General features: G+C 41.1%; 2 protein-coding genes across 2 annotated transcripts in view; one reads left to right on the top strand and one right to left on the bottom strand.

Moving 5' to 3' along the window:
- Positions 1 to 20,845, top strand: part of CDC73 (cell division cycle 73) — a 101,719-nt gene that overhangs the window by 53,144 nt on the left and 27,730 nt on the right. The gene's annotated exons all lie outside the window — the stretch shown is intronic.
- B3GALT2 (beta-1,3-galactosyltransferase 2) lies at positions 2,571 to 3,839 on the bottom strand (the record flags this gene model as incomplete). Its single annotated transcript, XM_082286724.1, has 1 exon — positions 2,571 to 3,839. The coding sequence occupies one exon, from the start codon at positions 3,837 to 3,839 to the stop codon at positions 2,571 to 2,573; it is 1,269 nt and encodes a 422-aa protein (XP_082142850.1).

Genomic DNA, 20,845 nt, shown 5'->3' on the forward strand with positions numbered 1-20,845 from the left:
AGAATGGCTTTTTGTTTAGCATCTGATGCTCCTCACTAGTCCTGTAAGTAGCAGGAGGTTTGGTATGCTGAACTCGTGGGCATCATGCCGTGGTTCTGCCAAGCTCAGGCAGATCGGCATCGTGCAGGAGCTCCAAAGCCCAGCACCCGAGAGGTGGTTTGGCTGCCAAACTTGATGGTTCCAGTGCCAAACTATTTAAGGTTTAGTATTAACCTCTTGGACTACACTCAGGAGCCAGGAACAGCATTCAGGACTAGCCAGAGTTGGTAAAATCGAGTACATCGCAGTGGAGCTGGAAAGCGCCAAGGGCCAGGACCAGCACTGAAGTCCTCTCCAGGAGGCTGGACTGCGTCCTTGGCCAGCACTGCCTGGGGAGAGGCCACTTATGGCATTGGACATCTTCCAAAATTCAGTCCCCTGCAGCAGTAGCTGGCTTCCCACACTTGCTCTGGGGGTCTAGAGCTGGCACTGTGGTGGAGAGCCTGCCTGCAGTGACCTTCAGCCAGGTGCCTGTCAGCTGTGGCCTGCAGCAGCTGGGAGCAAGCAGCACATTGAGTGGGGAAACTGCAGCAGGTGCTCAAAGCACACTCCCAAACATCTGTCCAGAGCAGCTCTCTCACATGAATGCCAACAGGCATCACGTAAACCAAGTGTATGAACTTGCAATTTAGTTGGAGAAATCTCTGCAGAAGAGTTACTACTTTTACAGGTATTTGCTTTCCCCAAATCCAGACATTATATGATTTGAGGGGTGTTGGAAATGTAGAAATGTACAATTAGCACACCTGAAACACAGCAGAGGAAAAAATATAGTGGAGGATCACCAAAAAAACGGTGTTGAGCAAATTCCCATGCCCACCTTCCATAAGAGCTGCTGGAATTGCTTCAGAGGTGCACCCAGTGCCTTGCACTCTGTTCACATGTGAGAGTTCCTGCAGATAGACAGCCCGAGAGCTGCTGAGAGTGCTCAGTAATATGATTTGTCTTCTTATTATAGAGGAGAAAACCCTGCTGTGATCTCTGTACTGTGCATGAAAACCAGGCTTTAAGGACTAGGGAACTCTACAAAAACCAAATAATGCTAAAGCTAGAAATTTCTTTCTTCCTGAGCAGCTTTCCCAGAAAAAGTGAAATCTTAAGACCATAAATATAATCAATTTTATTAAATAATAAAAGTACATCAAAGATTTGTATTTTATCCAATTAAAAAGTCCCAGTCAAACAGAAAACTAATTGTAGTTCGATCATTTGCTGCTAAATCAGAGCTGGGTATTGCTTACCCTGGCACTGTGACAAGCAGTAAAACCTGAATTTGATACAACTCTGCTGTAACAGCTGGAAAATAAGCTTTAAAAGTTCTGTTTGTTAGAAAACTGGAAATCTGTAAATAGATTAAACCCACTTCTCCAATTTATTTTCAGTGGTACGTGTTATGACTTTAAATTGCTTAGATTTTGTTCCTGCCCATATTGCTGGCCGGAACTCTTAATCTTATTGTGACCTAGTCTTCCCCACCTATAAACTCAGGTGTGGGGCTCCATTTTCTCCAGCATGTGTTTTCACTTGACTGATCCTTGGTTTTGTCATACAGGAAAGAGCAAAATCAACACATTTGAATAGTTTTCTCTCACTTTGCACAAAATGAAACTTTGTCAAGAACGGTGCAAGACTGGAACTTAGGTTTTACATTTCTCATCAGCCTTCGAGTTACCTTGAAGTTATGTAGGGAAATTAACAGCAGATCCAATGAATTTGCATGAAGGTGCCAAGGGGAATGAATGTTACTTGGCACCAGATCTTAGGAGCTTGCCCTGTGGACTTCTAGAGAATGAAGTAGCTTTCGGTCAGCTCTTTGTGGGCATCTACTTGCATCCAGAACACCACTTGCATTTCTGAAGGTGATGTACAAAGCAAGTCTTTGCAACTTTGATTTCATTTATCTCTCCTTCCAAACCAAATAAGCAAACTTCCCAAAACTGGACCTACTTCAAGGGAGTACTTTCTTAGTACTTTAGAACTTACTGGTAGTGTCTTACTAAATTGTGACATTGCTAAATGTGTTGTACATTAAAGAAGTGTATAATAATTGTCATGTGGCAATTGAAGGTAAAACTGATCTGCCCTTTGTGCATTTCCTTAGTTTTTAATTTTTCATTTTATAGCGTTTCTAGATAACAAGAAATCATTACATGGAAGAGAACTAGAGCTATGAATGCATTTCTTAAAATAAAATTTTAGTGTGGAAAATATGCTCAATTATATTTTATTGGCACATAAATCAGCAATTGTACCACCAAAGTGTGCATGCTTATTATTGCACATTAACACAGAAATCCTTATATACCATCTTTTTTTTTTTTTTTTTTTTTTAATCTCAAATTCGCTGGGAAAACCTTTTGGTTATAATTCCATAATATTCAAGAGCTATACTTTTTAATCAACTTAAAAAAATAATTTCCCGCCTGCTGGGCTGTGTGCGGGCTGTGCCCGGGGCTGCTCCGCGGTCGCTGTCCATGCGTTCAGCGCTGTTATTTACAGGTGGCAGCAGGGCCGGGCGGCGGGGCCGGCCCTCAGTGCAGTCTGCGGTGGCGGTACCTGCCAGCCTTGTCCTTGGCCGCGTTGGCGCAGGCGCTGTGCTTGTTCTGCTGCAAGTGGTTCCAGTATTTGATCAGTTCGCTAGGTTGGAACTGATGGGAGGTAATTAGGTGGCTGTATTTACAGCTGGAGTAAGAAACTCGCCAGTGATTGAAGACAAACTCGTTGGGTGGGGGCATGGGGTCAATCCGCAGCTTGGCGAGACAGATCCCCACGTACACATCCTCTAAATGTAAACGTCTGATGCTTAAAGAGACCTTAAAGATTTTTTCTGCTAAGTCTCCAGAAAAAACATAACCAGTTCCAGAGCAGAATACGGGATAACGTTCACTTGGATACAAATCAGGTGGCATATACCACTTGCTATCCTTGTTCCTGTTAGGTGCATAACCTCTCATTAAATAACCTGTAAAATACTTGTGCCTCGGAGGAAGTTCTGGTTTCAGAAGCTTGTGTATTAAATATTCAGTATTGACAAACATATCACTATCAGTTTTCATAACATATGGAACATGTGGACAGTAGGTTGCAACCCAGTTCATTCCCATCAGAGTTTTAATAGTTAAATTATAGTAGGTGTCTAAGTATTCTTGTTGAATGATGTCGTGGTACTGTCTGCTTTCCTCAAGGATGGTTCGCTGGAGGTGTCCATTTACCTTGGTGCTTAAGCCCAACAAAAAAATCCGCACAATTTGGATGCCAGGTGTCATGCTCTCGTTGCCCCAGGTCTGTCGGATTGCTTGTCTGGCCTCCACCTGGCCTGGCTCTGCAGCTATAAGCAGTATTAGGAAAGGGGTCTTCTCCTGGCACTTGTCAGGTTCATTGATGATGTATTTGAAATGATAGGAAGTTGGATGCCCAGTGCCTTTCTCGTTGTAAATACTTCCATTGGCACTGAGGGTGTTTTCCAAACCGGTTACTCCCTGTGGGGACAGATCCGTGTTGTTGGGGTTGGTGACTGTCTGAGGCCTGAGTGTCTGAGGCACAGCATCTCTCCACATGTTCCTTAGAGAGCTGTGGTTGGTCTCACTTTTTGTAGATCTAAATCCTCGTATGGTGTAAGCCATGGGGTTTTCTCTGAATCCAGCCTTGCCTGGCAGCCAGTCGTGATGGTTAAAGAACAGAAACATGGCAAAAAGAAACACCAGAGAGACCAGGCCAATGAGATGGGTGCGAAACAGAGACCTTTTGGTATTCCAGGTCATCTTTGCCAAGCAGCAGTGTCGTCTTCTCCACTGAAGCATGTTTGTAAGGATCCAGTGATGGGATATGAGACAATGCTCAAGCACAAGGCTTTTCCAATTGGTTTAGAATCCACTGCTATTCTTTGGTATTCATTTTCCTTTGTTCATGTTGAGCAGTTGTCTGCAAATGGCTCACTCTGCAAAGAGTAAAAAAAAAATCAGAAATCTTTCATTTTACACACTCATAACATAAAAGGTTACAAATAGAAACTAGATATAAACATAAAATTCAGTTAAATTTACTTTTTTTAAAAAACAGCCCATGTCAATGGAAATAAGATTCGATTTATGCTAAAAGCCAACCTTGTTTTATGATTTAACTTGATTTGTTAGATTTTAAAAATGCTTTTCTTCATGGTAAAAGTTTTGGCAAACATCCTGGGTACCAAAGAAAAAGGAGAAAAAAAAAATGGATCAGCAGGAAAAAGTGTGAAGCAGACGTAAATAGCTTCATATCCATGGCTCTGAAATCCTTGTAGAGGGTTTGAGAATGACTGAATGAAAAAGCCTTGCTGGCAGATGGAAGGTTTATTGGCATTAATTAAAATTGATTTGACATGCAGAGGCTAGGATGGCTCACAGTTTAAAGCCCTTTTTGCAAATGGCCATGCCTGGTGGTGGGACAGACGGCACAGGGTTGGTGATGGCAGAGCTGTGTTAGTCACAGGACACTGCCTGGTGCGTCTCCACCGGCCCCCACTGTGCAGGGAAAGTCAATGAGAAGATGCACCTGTCAAAATTAATTTTCAGGGTCCAGTAAGCTCACTGCACAGCCCTTAGATGCTAGTGCAGGATAACGTTCCCAGTCACCTTTCAGGCACCTTTCACCTTGTTCTCTGCATTGGAGGAAAACATTGAGTGGAACACTGGGCTGTGGTGCCAGGCTCAGAAGCAGCTGGATTAAAATTAAGCTCTTGATTTTTAGTATGCAGAGATCTTGGGTAGTGATCATGATACCTGGAAATAAAATTGCTCAGGACTAAGTTTCTGGCCAGCTATCTGATGATCATGATTGTGGTTTGGGTTTTTTTTTTCCTCTATAAAAGTATATGTAACTACTGTCCTTCTTACAGCAGTCAGAAATTTCAAGTATTCCGACCAGCAGCTGTAGCTGTAGGAAAAAGTGCCAAAGTAGTCTGTGCTTCATTTTTTCTTAAATTTTTGTTCATATTCAGGAGCAGAGTCAATATGGCAGCTTCATGATGCTGCATATTAAAAGCTGATCACATCATCTCGTAAATGAACCTTTCACTGCACAGTAGCAATTCGTTTGCAATTTTCAATTTGCTCTAATTTAATCCTGGGCCCTAGGGTTTTGTATAGGAAAAAGGATGACAGATGAACAAGAGTCCATAGAAAATGCTGTTTCTAATAGAAATATGTAATTTATTAATTGCTTTGCTATCTTCTTAAACAAATATTTGCATTAATTTGTGCATTTAAAAACTAAGTGATACGTTTCATGGGAAATTACAGGGTTTAACGTTGTAAGGAAGTATTTTGAGATGTCAATCGAATAATAGAATATTAAGTTGTATGTGTGTGATACAACATCCAGGCTGCCCTATTCACGAAAGGGAATATTTGCATTTCGGAAGGGTGGGGAGAGGGGTATAACTGCTGTTTATTTTACTTACTTACCTTTACAACACCCTCCGGAGCGAGCGGGAGATGCCTCGCGCCCGGGCCGCCGCCTCAGCGACCCCCGCCAGGGGGCGACGCTGCGCAGCGATTGTGACGCGAGAAGGGCGCGCGCGCCGCGATCCTTCGGGAACCCGCGAGCGCGGCCCGGGAACACCCGAACGGCGCCTCTTGTGTGGCCCACTGCACTTCAGGTGCTTTCATGCGTTTGGTTTTAAAGCTTGCTGAAAGTATCTCTGATTTTGTTATTTAACTGTTCGGGGCTGATGCCACTTCCCGGACACTCAGCTGCCTCTCTAAAAATCATAAACGCGTGTGTCTGAACTGTAGTTCAGGAATTAACCTGACACTCCACACTTGCGCTGCTTTAACTCGAGTCTTGTCCACATGTAAAAGAAGATACGCCCCAAATGTGCAAGGCTCGTGTTTATCTGGCCACTCGCACCTGCTTTTGCCTGCTGGAAAAACAGAAGCCTCCCTCAAAACTCGTAATTCTTAGTTTGTCTGCAGTGTGCAGTGAGCTGTAAGTGAACACGCAGCTATTCGGGAATATCTGTGCATAAGCAAACATAAACGTCACTTCAAAGGATAGCCCAGATGTCGGGGAAGTTAATTGTTTGATGGCAAATTGGAGGGCAGCAGTGGAAATGTTTGATTAATTATCGTTCCATTGCATGCATCCACAATTTAGGAAGAAAATCAAAGCCAGAATTTCATGAATGTGGAGTAGCAGCTAGAACTCAGAATAATATTGTCACACTGAATGGTTCCACTTATAAAACTACAGTCATTAGATGGAAATACGTCAGCAAAAGTGCCCTGCACTACTAATCTCTGTATAATTTTTAAGTGAGGTAGTGTTTTGTTGAGCAGCTACTTTGATAAGGCAATAGGCAAAAATGAGAATCTTAAGTTACATAACTATTTCTGAAAACTGAAAGCTGTTTGCAGGTGCTGTGTTTCCCTGATGCACTGAGGAAGTGTCCCAGCAAAGGCAGTTACAATGGCCAAAGCCTTTTTTTATTAGGCTGTATGCTCACATAGTGCACACGAAATAAGTTTTACAGTGAGGGGCAGAACTAGAATCAGAAGACATTTTAAGAGAGTCATATTTCCTTGATTTTTCAGCGTAGGAGTGTCTTAGAAAATCTGTCTCTGTTTGCCCTTTAGAAAGGCATTTTATGAATAGGGGAAGCACCCACACCTATTTTTCAGCTTCATAAAGCTATTGACTGAAAAACCCCAAATAACTTGGGCTCATTTTCTTTGCAGTTTGTGTGTAAAACATTTCAAAATACACAGTGGGGTATTAAGCACTGAAAATACAGCAACAACAATTGCACCTTAAAAAAAAATAGTACATGCTAGGGTGCTTTGTTTAAACAGGATGTAAAAAACTGTCAATAGATATTAAGCCCACCATCGAATAGTATAATAAAAGTATTATTTTGTCTCACTTAAATAGGGTTAGAGCATTACTTTTTTTGTCCAAATACTTAAAATTCCATTTCACAGAATTTTATGAACAGGCACCAACTATTGACAGTAGATAAGAAAACCTAAGTACAGTAGAGGGTCTCTAGAACACTCACCTTGTCCTCTGAGAGTGTGTTGTTGCATGTAACTGCATTTTGGAGACATTATTTCTGATAATGCTCCTTCATTTTTGGCACTTGATAGTGCAGTCACTGATGCATTATCAAATGCCAAATACATAAACTGTGAATGCCTCTTGAATTTTTATTTGTGGTCTGTGCTCTGCTGGTGTTTTGGTTCCTGGTACTTGTAGTTCTGCTCTATAATTACAGCTTTGCAAATTGAAGCATTCGACTTCCTATTCACACGTCTTGGATTTTCATATTTTGATTAGCTGTGTGGGCAAACTCTTAAATTAGAGGGAAGAGTTCAAAAGGCAGCCTGAGTCTGTATTCTGATGAACAGCCAGTTGCATATTGGGCCTCATTTAATGTGCCTGACTTCCCTTACAAACTCCATTAATCTTTTGCACAAAACAGTATTTGGAATAAGGTTTGATGTGCAGGTTTTTAAATGTCTGATACTAGTGTCTTATATTAGCCAGGTGTGCTTCTCCTGGAGTGTTGCCTGAAGGTACATTTTGTTGTTGTTGTTTTAAAAGTTCTGTAAAGTGACTTTATATTCTAAATGTCTCAAAACTGATTTGAAACCGGTGTCTGTTGTATGCTCTGTCCCTTGGTTTGTGAACTCTTTCCAGCTGCAGTTGTTTTATTTCATGTTGGCATTGCCTTGGGCAAAGAAAGCACGTTTATATTGACATTTAATGATTTATTATAGCTAATTGGTAGATTCTGCAGATAAGCACTTTCTTTCTGTGGTGTATTGACTTACTATAGATTTAGGTCTTAAATTTGTATTGCAATTATTCATCTTTTTGTTTGCCATTAATGACAAAGTATTTAAATTTCAACAATAAATAGGAATGAATGGCAATTAGATGGAATGTTATTTTACAATCCAAGTTAAACAGTCAGTGTTTTCATGTTAAACAGAAATTGCAGTGATGGCAGGAGATAAGTTACGTGCTTACCATTTTGAGTGTGTAGTGTTTGAAGGTTTTCTTTTGGGATGTCAGGGAGCCTGATGTTACTTGTAAATCGTGGTGCCTGATTGCACTGCTGATGGTTTAAATCATGCCCAGTCTTTTGCCTGCTCCCAGTTTATGCTTGGCCGGTAGTGCCCTGGTGACATTTTGCTTGTGTTTGGCGGGCAGAAAAGCAGGTGTAAAAAGGGCTGAGGGGACTTTTAGGGTAATGTCTTTTGACTGCGTGGTCTGTTTTATTGGTTCAGTGCTCTCGGTATGTCACATTATGGCCATATTACCATGCTTTAAGATTACTTCAGATAAGGATTAATTCTGACCTAGTTTGAGAGGATTTCTGACTGTTTTTTCTGTATTGGAGGGCTTTGAGTTTTTAATTTCTCAGTTAAAAGCAATCATTGCAGGAGCTCCATTATCCCTTTAATCCTTCCTCTCCAGCCACACCAGCCTTGGCAGACTGTGAGCAGTGCATTTATTCAGTGTAAGGGAGTGACATTGTGCTGGGGGAGAGCAAAACCTGCTAGAATTCTTTCTCCCTGCTCAGAGACAGTGTTATCTCAGGGCGCCGCAAATTAGGAACGATCATTATCTGTAATGGCTGAAAAGGTAACAGACAAGCGAATGAATATCACACACAAGGGTTTGACATACCTTCCTTGGTCAGGCCATTTATGGTGCAGGATTATACCCACAGAAAATAGTTTGGGCACGCCATCACTTCAGCAAAAAAGATGCTCTCGACCATGCGCACATCCCCCACCAGCCCTGCTTCGTGCGACCGCTCTGCTCGGGATCCACTCTGTCCATCTGCCTGCCCGTTGCCGTGTTACCTTCCTTGCGTGGAAGTGGCGTCCTTGTCTCGGGGCTTTTTGTTCATGCTGCAGACAAAGGCACAGGAGTTGTGGCTGCTGCTGGCGCGGGGCTGGCTGGCGCTCACAGCCGCTGCATTGGGGCTCTCACATCTGGTGTCTCCCGGCTCGGACAATGCAGGGCTGTGTTCTGCTCTCCTCAGGATCCATATTTCTGGTGGAAATGTTAGCAGGGAGTGCTAGCGCGTAGTGCCTCAGTTGTCTTCAGTAATAGGATCTCCCTCTGTTCCTTCCTTCATTGTTGCTAGGCAGTAGTAGAAATGGTTTGGAGCTGTTTTAACCCGGAATTGTGGTGTATAAAATCCATCCCGTAGTTCTTCAGCTGCTGCACAGGCAGGCAGCAGTTTAAATGTGGGCTTTGACAGATGCTGTCTTCTGACAGAGCAGAATTTAACGTCACTGCTTGGCTGAATCCCACGTGATTGTTAGCATTCATTTTGACTAAATCCAAAGGCAGACAGGAAGCTGTACAGGCTCTTGCTCTTATTTGATAAATGATACATACTCAGTTCATGCACAGTGGTAGGTGATAGTATAAAAATTGTATGATCATTAAGTGAAAAATTGAGGGTTTTTACAGATTGTTTTCACTTTTCCTTGACACTGTAACTTAGGCTTTTCTAGGAGATTTTTAATGCTAGGCGTTCTATTCCCATACTCCAAAAGCTGTTCTGCTGTGCAAGGGAATTATAAGCATTTAAATGCCGAAGCTTGATTTAACCCATTTGGCTCTCTTGGAGTACAAATGGTTTGTGCCTTCATGCCAAAGAAAAGATAAAAATGTCTTTCTTTGCTCATATTTCCTTTACACATGCTTACTCTTTAAAAGCTGCTTTTTGTTATCTGAGGTTATTCAATTAGGCTGAACACCACTGATGTATAAGCACATGCTGTTAAGCTGCCTCTCTGCTGTTAATGGCTTTCTGCTATGGTACAGCCTGAAGTCTGGCGTTGCAGAGTCAGGGGCACTTCATTTCAATTATTGATGAACCTAAAATGTCTTTTGTCTGTTACAGACATACCTATATCACAGAATTTGTCTTTTTGGTCCTAAGGAAACTTCTGTTCCTTTCCTTTCTCTCCTTTCAATGACTGACCCTTCTATGCTGAAGCATCTTATTCTATTTACTACATAAATAAAATACTACAATAGATAGCTGGGAAAATAGAGAGCTAGCAGCTTACTTACCCAGGTATTTATTAGTCACTGTGTTTCTCTGTTTTGAGAAGCTAATGACTAGCTCTTCAGGCTTTCTTTCCAGCCAAAGGGTAAAGAAACTGTAATTTATCTGGTGTGTCTGATCTGTAGGATTGGGGGTAGGCATGTCCCTTACTGGGAAATAAGGCTTCCCCAGGCAGTCAGTGTGTTTTATTATTTTAGATGCATATGATGCTAATTTACTAGAAACGTAATCAGATTTAGATCCTCCTAACTAAATCATCTATGTACACTAACTTTCTCTATTAATTTAGTCTTGTTTGTAATGCATGCAATTCCTAACCTAATAATGATTTCCACAAATCCTTTGATCCTGTCTGAGGACATTTTAGGGTCATGAGCATATTTCCTAAATAGTAATTATAAATATAAAGTGCATATCAATAAAGAGTTTGTATCTCCTCCAGTCTAAAGAAATCAGTGTTTAAAAAATGGAGGGGAGGGGTCAGTGTGGAGGTGGAGCATGAGAAGAGGGCCTGTGTCCAGCACCGCTTACTGATCTGGGACTTGTATGAATAATTGAGAATCAGTGCACTGAGAGGTTCAATATGTGCCCAGACTACTCAATTTCCCACTTAAACACACAAAGCTTTCTTATGGCTGCCCGGTATAATACTCAGAATTTTGGGTAGTCTGTTGCTGATGCACACAAAATACGAAAGAGTGTGGCCAGGAGTGCTCCCAGTTTGCTGCACTCTGGGGTGTGAGTAGGAAACCAAGTGGGTTATTCGTGTGGTCGGTGCACCCATGGGGACTTAGGCAGAAGGAAATAATGCTTTTGTCAAACACAAACATGTAAATCTGCCTCTGAGTTTTGAATTTTCAGACAAGACATGTAACCTTGTATTTGGGAAACGAGTTCAAATCTCAACAGAATGGTTATTAAAATCTCCACTGTTTCAACTTAATTTATTTGCTGCTGCTTCACTGTACCTGGTGTAGCTGCTAAAGCTTGGGAGCTATAGGTAGGGTGTTTATGTACTATATTGGAAGGGGCAGATCTGTCTTTATTTTTCTATAAATGCTCATTAGTAAATATTAAAGGTACAAAAATCCCAAGGGCTGTTTTTCTAAATAGAATCCTTTTTAAAGTAAATTTGGAAGGGAACAGACATCAGCTTCAGCTTTTAATTAAATGGTCATATCCCTTGTGTGTAGCCTGTAAAGTTCAGGCAGAGCTCTTGTCCATTGATATGTGTAAAAAGTGTCATCCTGCCTTGTGAACAAATTGAGTATTGAATTCTTAAATATTAATGACCAATATCTTCTGTTCATTCTCTCTTTTTTTTTTTTTCAAGTAAGTATGATAATTCTTTGCTCATCTTACAGAAAAGTAAGAAAAAACTTTGATTTTTATACTGCTTTCCATCTGGGAGTGACTGATGTAGCTTTAGAGACAAAGTTTCAGGAAGAATTTCCTTTTCTTGTATAGCACTTTGTTCTTTGCTGCTCTCCTATGATACTGTGTGTTTGTGGGAGTTTCAGGGGGGCAGGTCTTGCTTTGGACTGGAAAGAAATAGGAGGTGCAGATTTTGGTAATCTTGCTGGGTTGGAGGTTGGAATGAGCTTTACTTCAGCCCAATCTCAGTGCAAAGGGTCAGTGGACTGACTGCTTCTTCTCGATGCAGGGACTAATGTGTTCTGTAATGTTACTATGGTTACATCCGAAATTAGAAGCTGCAGTGTTAGTGTTTGAGAGGCTGCCACCTATTAAGGCTCTAAGGAGTAGGTGAAAATGTACAGCCTGTGAGGAACAGGCGGAGTTACCGTGACCAGGAACAGGAGTGCTCAGCGAGTCCTGCAAAGAGACAGGGAGGGAGAGGAGGGAGAGGGCTGCTCACAGCACCCTGTGCACATGACAACTGGCAACTGAGCAAAATCTACCAATGCAAAACGAACTTGGGGAGGTTTGGAATATTTTCTTCAAAAAACTTAAGAAACTCTCTGTGTGGCATTTTTAGAGGGTGTCAGCAGAGTCTTGTCTAACTGGTTTTGTAATAAACTCTTAGGTTGAGCCATTCAGTAAAGTTCTGCCTTGACAATATTAGCAGAAATTCCTCAAACTAATTTGGAGTAATTGCAGCAGTCAGGCATATACTGCTTGGTAACTTCTCCCTGGTGGCACAAGCCCCATGAGAGTTTAAATACTTAAGTCATAGCTGGTATATCACTATTCCTATATGGACCGTGCTTTCTGGAAACTCCATGAATACTTTGCAATCTTCATTCCACTTTATCATAGTAAAATGCAGTATTACATCAACTGTAATGTGTTGAGAGCCTTTCAAGTGACAGTTCAGAATGATTAATGGCAACATTTTCAAGGTTGGTTATTCTTGCTTTTAAGCTCTATTTTTACCTTCTGGAAATGTGTTAATACAGAGTGTCATAAATGCTTAGTTTTAATTTTCCATGTTAAGAATTATTATGTGTATGGCCAGTGGCCATTCTCCTCTTTCCTTCAAAAAGAATACTTCTCCAGTAAGTTCAGCTAGAGTGGAGACAGGGTTGGCAAATACTTGGAATTTGCTTGGCTACTTTGAGATCCTAACATGTTTCTTAGCTATCCCAGATATGTTTGTAAGTGAATGAAAAATAGCAATCTAGAAATGACCACAAGTGTCAGTATTGCCTGCCTTATTTTGCTTAGTAGATTTTCACCATTGCTTAGCTGGTAGTGAAACCAGCTTTTACACTTGGTGCATTGTTTTATAAATGGTCAAGATTTTGTTCTCTGTTCTAATAACACCCAAGCCATAAACTTGGTGATTTCATTAATTATTGAGTGTCATAGCTTTAGAACTTGAATTCAGTAATACAGATCAATCTATATAACTAGAAAAAGTTCCCAGATGTTGTGAAACATGCACGGGGTTTTATGTAGTTGATTATTGTTATGTATCATTCTGTAAGGAATACGAGCGTATCCCCAACATCACAAAGCTGTGAGAAAGGGAGAAGTCTGAGTGATGTTTTCAAGTCAGGAGGGTGCTTCTGGGGAAACATTTCAAGATGATGTTCTATAATTTTAAAGCTTGTATTTTTTTATTAAGTAAACTAATCTTCTAGGTATCCAGCTAAAATTCAGTGCACACTCCTATCACAGCTTCCTTAGAGGAACACAGGTTTGGAGTGTTTCAAAATGCATTCAAAAGGCCAAAATACAAACTGGTTTTGGTCTGCTTTGGTTCAGTTCTGGTTTTGTGTGTTATGCAAATGTATACTGTCCAGACATGTTTCTTTCTTCAATACTGTGTTGTTTGTTTTATCATATCTTCTCTTTCTTCTGATTTTCATGTCTTCCCTCAGGCTTTGCATGCAATTATTGCTGATCTCAAGTGCTAAATGCAGATTTTATTCTTCCAGGGGATGGACAACATAATTTCATTTGTATTGTGCAGGATTCTTGGTTGTGTGGTTCTCCCCTGATGAACTGGCAAGCCAGTGCCAGCAGTAATATTTTCTGCCTGTCACAAGTGTTGCTTTTGCATTCTGAGAAGAGCAGGGACTTTATGAAGCTTTGATTCAGCACAGCAGGGGAGAGGAGGCCAAGCAGCTGAAGTACCAAACATTCACAGGCAGTTTAAAGGACGACAGTGGGAAATGGGCTGGTGTTTTCCCCCTTACCTCATTCTTGTTTCATCCACCTGCCTCTGCACTTCGTGATCAAGGTGCCCCTAACACCTACCCTCACATCCCCAGCATGAGAATTAGAAATAAAAACTCCAATTCTTACAGAAAGTGAGACTCTCGGGGAAGAAGTGGTACTAAATATCCAATCTCAAAGCAGAAAGATGGCATCCTGTTGGAGATAACAGGCACCAGCTCTTATGCCAGGAAGGAAAATGTCTTGTTCCAGCCGCTGCCACCTGTGCAGGCCTTTTCTGTGCCTGATACCTTCTTTTTCTGCCCCTTTTCCCTCAGGCTATCCTCAGGCTCTTGAGGCATCCCACACTTCTCTCCCAATAACTTAAAGAGGCCTATCCTGATGAATCCTTAAGATTTATGGAATGGGTTTACTGTAGATGTTGAGAATGATAACATTGGTAACTCTGTGCTCTGCGAGCTTTGTTGAGCTGAGGTGAAGCTGTGGAATTTGGTTGTTGGGGGCTGTGCTGTCAAATGGTGTGTCCAGGTCAATCTTACCTGGCAGTCCCAGGTAAGAAATTTCATGGGTTTTTTCCTCATTTCACCTTTTTTTTCTTTTTCACACTTGGCATTCCATGCCCATGAGGTTCACCAAAGGATGCAGACATCCTGCCCAGCACTCCTCCATGCTGGAGGAGCTACATAGATTTTTTTTTTTTTCTTTCTTTTGTGTGAGACCAATTAAGAGATTAGCAGCTCCAGCTGTTCATCGGCTCCCTAAGTTTTTTTCCCCATGTATATGGTTTGTACAGGAATATGGAGACATTTTGTCAGCCTCAGAAATTCTTAGTACTGAAGTAGGTGATGCTCTTGTTTAGTGAATGTTAAATAATGTGAAATTGAAGAACTGGACTTTCAGAGCTGTCAGAATTTCCTGTGACTTGGGGTTGAGACCTGTACTGATGCTTTCCATCTGTCACGTTTCCTCAGCAGCTTTAGTTCATTAATTCCTACAGCTCCATCCTGTAGGTATCCTCATTTACAGCTGATTCTGGGGGACATGAAGGGTTTACAGCAGAAATAACAAAGATTTAGCAAGTACCTTAAATGCCTGAATCCTTTCTTCAAGCACAGATGCTTAAGCTAGGAACACCAACAAAATCTGTGGAAAAAAATCGTTCCCCCAGTGACTCAAGAGGTCCTATTCCTGTAATAAATTTCAGCAATATTTGTTCATAGCCAACAGAAAACCTGGATCATAAAATGGAGAATAAATCCACTTTTAAAGGCAATTCCCTACTGCCCTTTTTTTGACATGCTGGAGGAGCTGAAATTCCTCCAAACACTGTGCACACCACCCAGTCTGACTGAACTGCCTCAGCCTGGCCAGCTGGGGACACGTCCCTGATTTTACCCAATGTTGTTCCCCCTCTGTGTTTCCCTCAACTTGCTGTTCCCAGTCAGTGCAGATTAAGCTGCAGACTTTCCACTTGTAAAATTCCCATTAAACTTAAATGATACCATTCCTTGAGTGGCTTTCAAGGAAAAGGAAGTTCTGCTGTGGAAATAATGGATTTTGACTGAATAACTGTGTTCATAATTCCTTCTGTAATCTGCGTAAGACTCTAGATTAATTTCATGAGCCTGAGGATTTTTCTCACATAAATTGCTCATGTAGAGTCAGTAACCAGGATTCCTAGTCCTCAAATACATGATTTAGAGGAAAACCTCATAGTCTGGTTTGTATGATGTAAAATGAGAGATAATATTGATTGAGAACTAGAGAATTTTTATTGTTTTCTGCTATCTTAAGCTATATTTCAAACTGGAATTCCAGGTGGTTTATTTTCTGTAATTTAGTGGCTTCTAGCAGAAGAAGAAATCAGAGACGGCTCTCTTGCATCTTGTCCACCTCAAGACATAATATTAAGAATCATTAATGCATTCTGTAGGGAGGTGTGTCTGTGACAGAAGAAATACTGGTTATATTTAATGTAATAATGCTGAGTCCGTAAAATTTGGCCTAAAATTCAAGATGATATTTTTCTGTTAAGTATATAATCTTGCCGTTCATAATCAGCATCTGCAAAGAGTTCTATTGCTGATCTGTCTCACTAAAGTAAATTTATAGGGAGCATCTGTCATCTCAAAAAAACCACCCCACTTTTTAAAAATGTACAAAAACCTGTCATCCTCTTAAAACCCCACAAAATCTCGTGACCTTGGATGATGGGTTGCATGTTGTGGGTTCTTTGAAGTCTTTTCCTCTTGAGGATTTGTGTAATGAAACATTCAGACTTCTACAAATGCTTTTTCTGTAAGTTTTGGTTAATGCATGCTTGTGTTTTATCCATGTACAAGTATTAGGGTTTACATTGCAGTTGAAAAGATTGAGCTGTTGGTGAGACTAAATCTGACGCACTTTCTTTCTGTTTTTGTTTCTTTCCTTCACACCTTTGGATCTCCATGTTAGTCTTTGCCTTGGTGTTCCTTATTTTGCCAAATATAAAAAGCCCTTCTATTGCATTTCTAGGTAAACAAGCAAAGTAATAAATAGAATAAAAATTCCTTCTTCATTTAATCAGGCCTGGGTTCAGTACAGAAAGGGAATCCCTTTGTTTGAGAATGTAGGTCACCTCATAAGGAAAAGGTTTCCCTACTGTGAAAAATTTACATTTGCCATTCTCTTTGTTTTTCTTTCGTCTTTTTCTATTTTTTCTCACGATGTGCCAGTATCTGTACTCTTATGCTGTTTGCCTAATGACAGGAGAGGAAGGGGCTTTTTATTCTGTGTATTAAATGTCACTTACCTGAGGTGCACGGTGTGGGGTGGGGGGGAAGGGAGCGAGCAAGGAGGTCTGTCGTAAAGTGGGAAACGCTGGGTGCAGCAGGAAAGGTTAGAGCAGGTCTCTGGAATCTCTGTTCTCCTCTCCCTGGCAGGTCGGGTGGGATTGTGCCAGAGTAAAATTGGATGTGTGTGTGCACAGGACAATGCACACAATCCCCTGAGCCTTGTGGAACGTCGGCTGTGTGGGAAGAGATGCACCAGCCGGCTCAGAATGGGCCGGTGCAGCCCTCGGGTCCCGTGTGGCTGGAGCTCGTGTGCTCTGATGACTCTGTGCAGAATTGCCTGCTGGTTCTTGGAACAATGCTGAGGCATCCCTGAGATGCCTGCAGGAGTTATAAATAGCAGCTCCATGCTGGGTACAGTGCTGTGGCTGAAGGCCCGCTGGCCTGGGCAGGAGGCGAGCTGAGAAACTGCCCTGAGCTAAGGAAATTGAGAAATCCGAGGCACCTCCATCATCCCGAATGGAAAATGTGCTACCTGAAAAGATCTGATCCCAGCTGATTGAGATCTGAGGGCAATAATGAGCTGGGGTTTTTTTAGAACAGCTTTCATAGTGGTAGTGCCTTCAGATGTGTCTGTTCAAACTAGGCACTAGTCAGTGACAGAAGTGTCTGTTGGAGGAGATAAGGATTTTTGCTCTTCCTTCGGAATAGGCACATATTCATTCCCCCAGGAATATGCCAATGCAGAAGCTGCAAAATAAGGAAGAAATACGTAGTCTGGCATTAACTCTTGAATAGTTGTTTTTTCTTACATTTTTAAAATGTCTTTTTGGAAGCACAGGAATAGATAGAAAAGTGTGAGGTCTCTGGTCTGTGTATTTATTATCAGCCTGTTGAGCTACACGTAAAATTAATCTGCTGCCCTTGCTCAAAAGGTGATGCTGCTATTTTGTTTTGGTGTTTTTCTTGTAAAAGTAGAGCACGACCCGACGAAGACAAGGAAGTTATTGGATGAGTATCTGTGAAATTGAATCTGTTTGTGACTGGTAAAGCCATCCTAAGCACGTACAGAAAGTTCCAGGGTATCATAACAGAGGAATCTTGTTACACTCTGTGTTGGGATTTTTTTCTCTCCTTGAAATCTTGGCATTGAAAGCCTAACTCTATTCCAAAACATTGTCTGCTCTTAGTGGTTTACTCATTTTTATTTCCTGCCACTTAAATGTTGAGTTTTTCACTGAGGGGATTTTACTTTGCAACACATAGCTGTAGAAAAAAAAAGATCTTATTTATTTTTTATCACTGACATTAGACTTTTCAAAGGTGAAGCAGCTATTTGAAGTACCAGGACAGATGTGAGGGCTGAAGGAGAGCTGAGGAGGTCTTGCTGCTTATGGCACATTTCCTTCAGATAAACTGTGAAAGCCCCAGGATCATTATGGATGACTGATAGTTGCTAACACATGAGGAGCAGAAATAATAGTTGTAGTGAACTTCACCTGTGAATGTGCTGACTGGCAGAATCTGTCATCTCCAGTGGTTATTCACAGTGGGAGGTTCTTAAAGGTAAATTCTTGTGTGTGTGTGTAAAGAGTGGGAGGGGACAGCCTTTTGATACCTTTCAGAACCTCTTTTTCGATGCACTTGTGAGTCTGCTCGTTTAGTCAGGGGGTATTTTTTGTAGCCTTGGATGAAGCCTGTATAAAAGTCACAGCATAGCAGGAAGATCCTAAAATTTGTTGGTTTTGTAGAGCCGTTATCCTGTCCTCATCTTTGAATAGGATGGCCCCAGACTATGTGAGACCTTGTCAGTTGACCTTTCTTTAAGAGGATGCATTTCCGCAGTACCAAAAATACAGATGAGAACAGCTGTGTGATAAACCAGGAATCCTAATGCAACGCTAGAAGCTTGGAGATAGTCTGTCTAGTGTATGGATTGTGTGGAAAATGGAAAAATAAAAGTTGCATGCTGTCATCTTAGTGCTTTGAGAAGAGCTTAATTTAATCTTCTCTACTAAAGAGAGAAGAATAATGGGGCATTTAGATATAATGCCAAAGGAAGCTGAAAGTAGAGGCAGAAGGCCAAATGGAAAAATTCCTCTTGTGTGATACAGCCAGAAGCCTTCCTGTATTTTAACTTAATGCATGATTTATTACCACTAGAGTTAGGTTTTGATATGGGCATGTAACATCATCAGCTTTTATATGCTCCAGCAGGGTGGTATGAGTGATAAGTTTCTTCAGGATACCCATACCAAGAGCAGTTTGCACAGTTTCTTTGGTGGATGGTATTGTAGCAGTAATGCACAGATTCTATCGAAGCCATGTGAGCACTAAAAACCTTGAAGGCACTTCCTTAAACACTGCTGTTTCTCAAGAAGCACGCAAGTAGAAAGCTTTGTTGCTGTGATACTAATACGTTATATATTCCTCTATTGTCTGTCCTCAATCTATGAATCTGGTGTGTGACTGGAATGCTTCTGTGTCCCAGGTGACTCTGTTAGGTGATGATTAATATTGGGATTCTGTTGCCCCCATGTGATTTTTTTTTTTTTTTGAAGGAAATCAGCCCTGTCCAAAGGCTGTATTACTTTTGGCAAAGAGCCAGGCTTTTAGACCATGCTGAAATGGAGACAACTGAAACTTTAATGTATGTTGTCTGTTTGGTCTCTGGGTACAAACCAGAAGTTTTAAATTTGTTGTTGTGTTTGGGGGACTATTAGGTTGGATTTTGTTTTCTTTCATTCTGGAATCTATAGGATAAGTATAAAGGCTTAATTTAGGAAAAACAGAATTTTGGGTTCAGGTGGCTGCCTGGCTCTTTCTGCTGACATGTACAGTAGTATGATTTTGTGCTCCATAGTAGTGATAACTGCAAAATACTTAAAAATGTTTTCATCTGTTTATATCTCTATGCAGGGAGGGAAACTTCAGGCCTTTTGTAGTTACCCAGTTGCACTCAGAGAAAATTTCTTGAAGAAGGGGGAATAATAAATGTTTTGGTCTAATTTGAATGCTCCTTCCTAATTGTAAATAAAAGAATATTTTAATTAAAACAGACTTCTGGAATGAGAGTTCTGCAGTGAAAAGTATGTGTTGGAATGGATCTCACAGGGAAAGCTGGAGGCAGAGAGAACTGGAGGACAGGGTCATAAATGGCACATAACAGCACCAAACCCTTTGCATTTTTATTCAGGATATTTGGTTATGATGCTGCATATATGAAACTTCTGCATCCTGCAGCCAAAGAAAAGACCTAGGTAGTCTAGAAGGCAGTTTTTGTCAGAGCTGCTGTGACTGGTGTGAGAGGAGTGCTATTACTGCAGAATTTGGAAATGCTGACTTGAGAATATCATGCTGAGAAAAATAGGTTAATGATGTTGACTCTAGGTGGGAGCGGCCATTTGAGGATACTGAAGAGCACAAGTGTTTTTTCAGTGATGTTTTATTGTGTTAAATATGTAAGCATGGGAAGCTGCAGGTAAGTAACTCCTACAGTGTAATATTACGATTGAGGTACTATTCATACACTGCTTAGGAACTTTGTAGGTTTGAAGTTTGTGTGTATATTCTTTTGAATCCCACGCTGCCTCCCTGCCCTGTCTTAAAATGTGGGAAAATGTTTCCAGGGGTGTGTTTATATCATTGACATCTGAATATATATATCTGAATATATGTATCTGATATATATATTTATATCTGAATATATAAACATTTCAATCCAACAACAGATGTGTTTTCTTTGTGTTGACATCTTTTGTTTTACTTGATGCAAATATATGAAGTCATGGGGCAGAAAGAAACGTTGCAATCAAATGTCAGCTCTGGTCATAATAGTTCCGAAAATAAGGCTTGTTCATAGGGCACCATATAGCAAGCCTGGACACTGGAAATGCAAAGTATTATGTTCACAACACCTGGTTTCTCTGATTTAGTATTCTTAGTGAAACAAAAGTTCATTCACAACATAACTGGTAACTTCGTGTTTGGGGGCAGATTTTCCAACTTCTTGTGATAAAATCAGAGCTGAACACATTATCAGTCTGTTAACAAGGACTGTTCTTGGGCTGCATGTGGGGACAGGAGATCTGGGCTGGCAGTGATGGGAGAAGTGCCACCCCCAGGTGGAGGTGGGCTTGGTGCAGAGAGCTTTGTTTGAAGCTTTTGTTGCTGTTCCCCTGCATTTTAACCTTGCATATGCTGTGTGTATGTGCAGTGCTTGGCAAACGTTTCACAGGGGCTGTTCCCCTTGTACCAGCTGTAAATGCAAAGCTCAAGTTCAGCAGCTGAGAAAAGGGGAAATGACCAAATTGTGTTCTTG

This window comes from Coloeus monedula (assembly GCF_965178545.1).
Source record: "Coloeus monedula genome assembly, chromosome: 9".
Taxonomy (NCBI): Eukaryota; Metazoa; Chordata; class Aves; order Passeriformes; family Corvidae; genus Coloeus; species Coloeus monedula.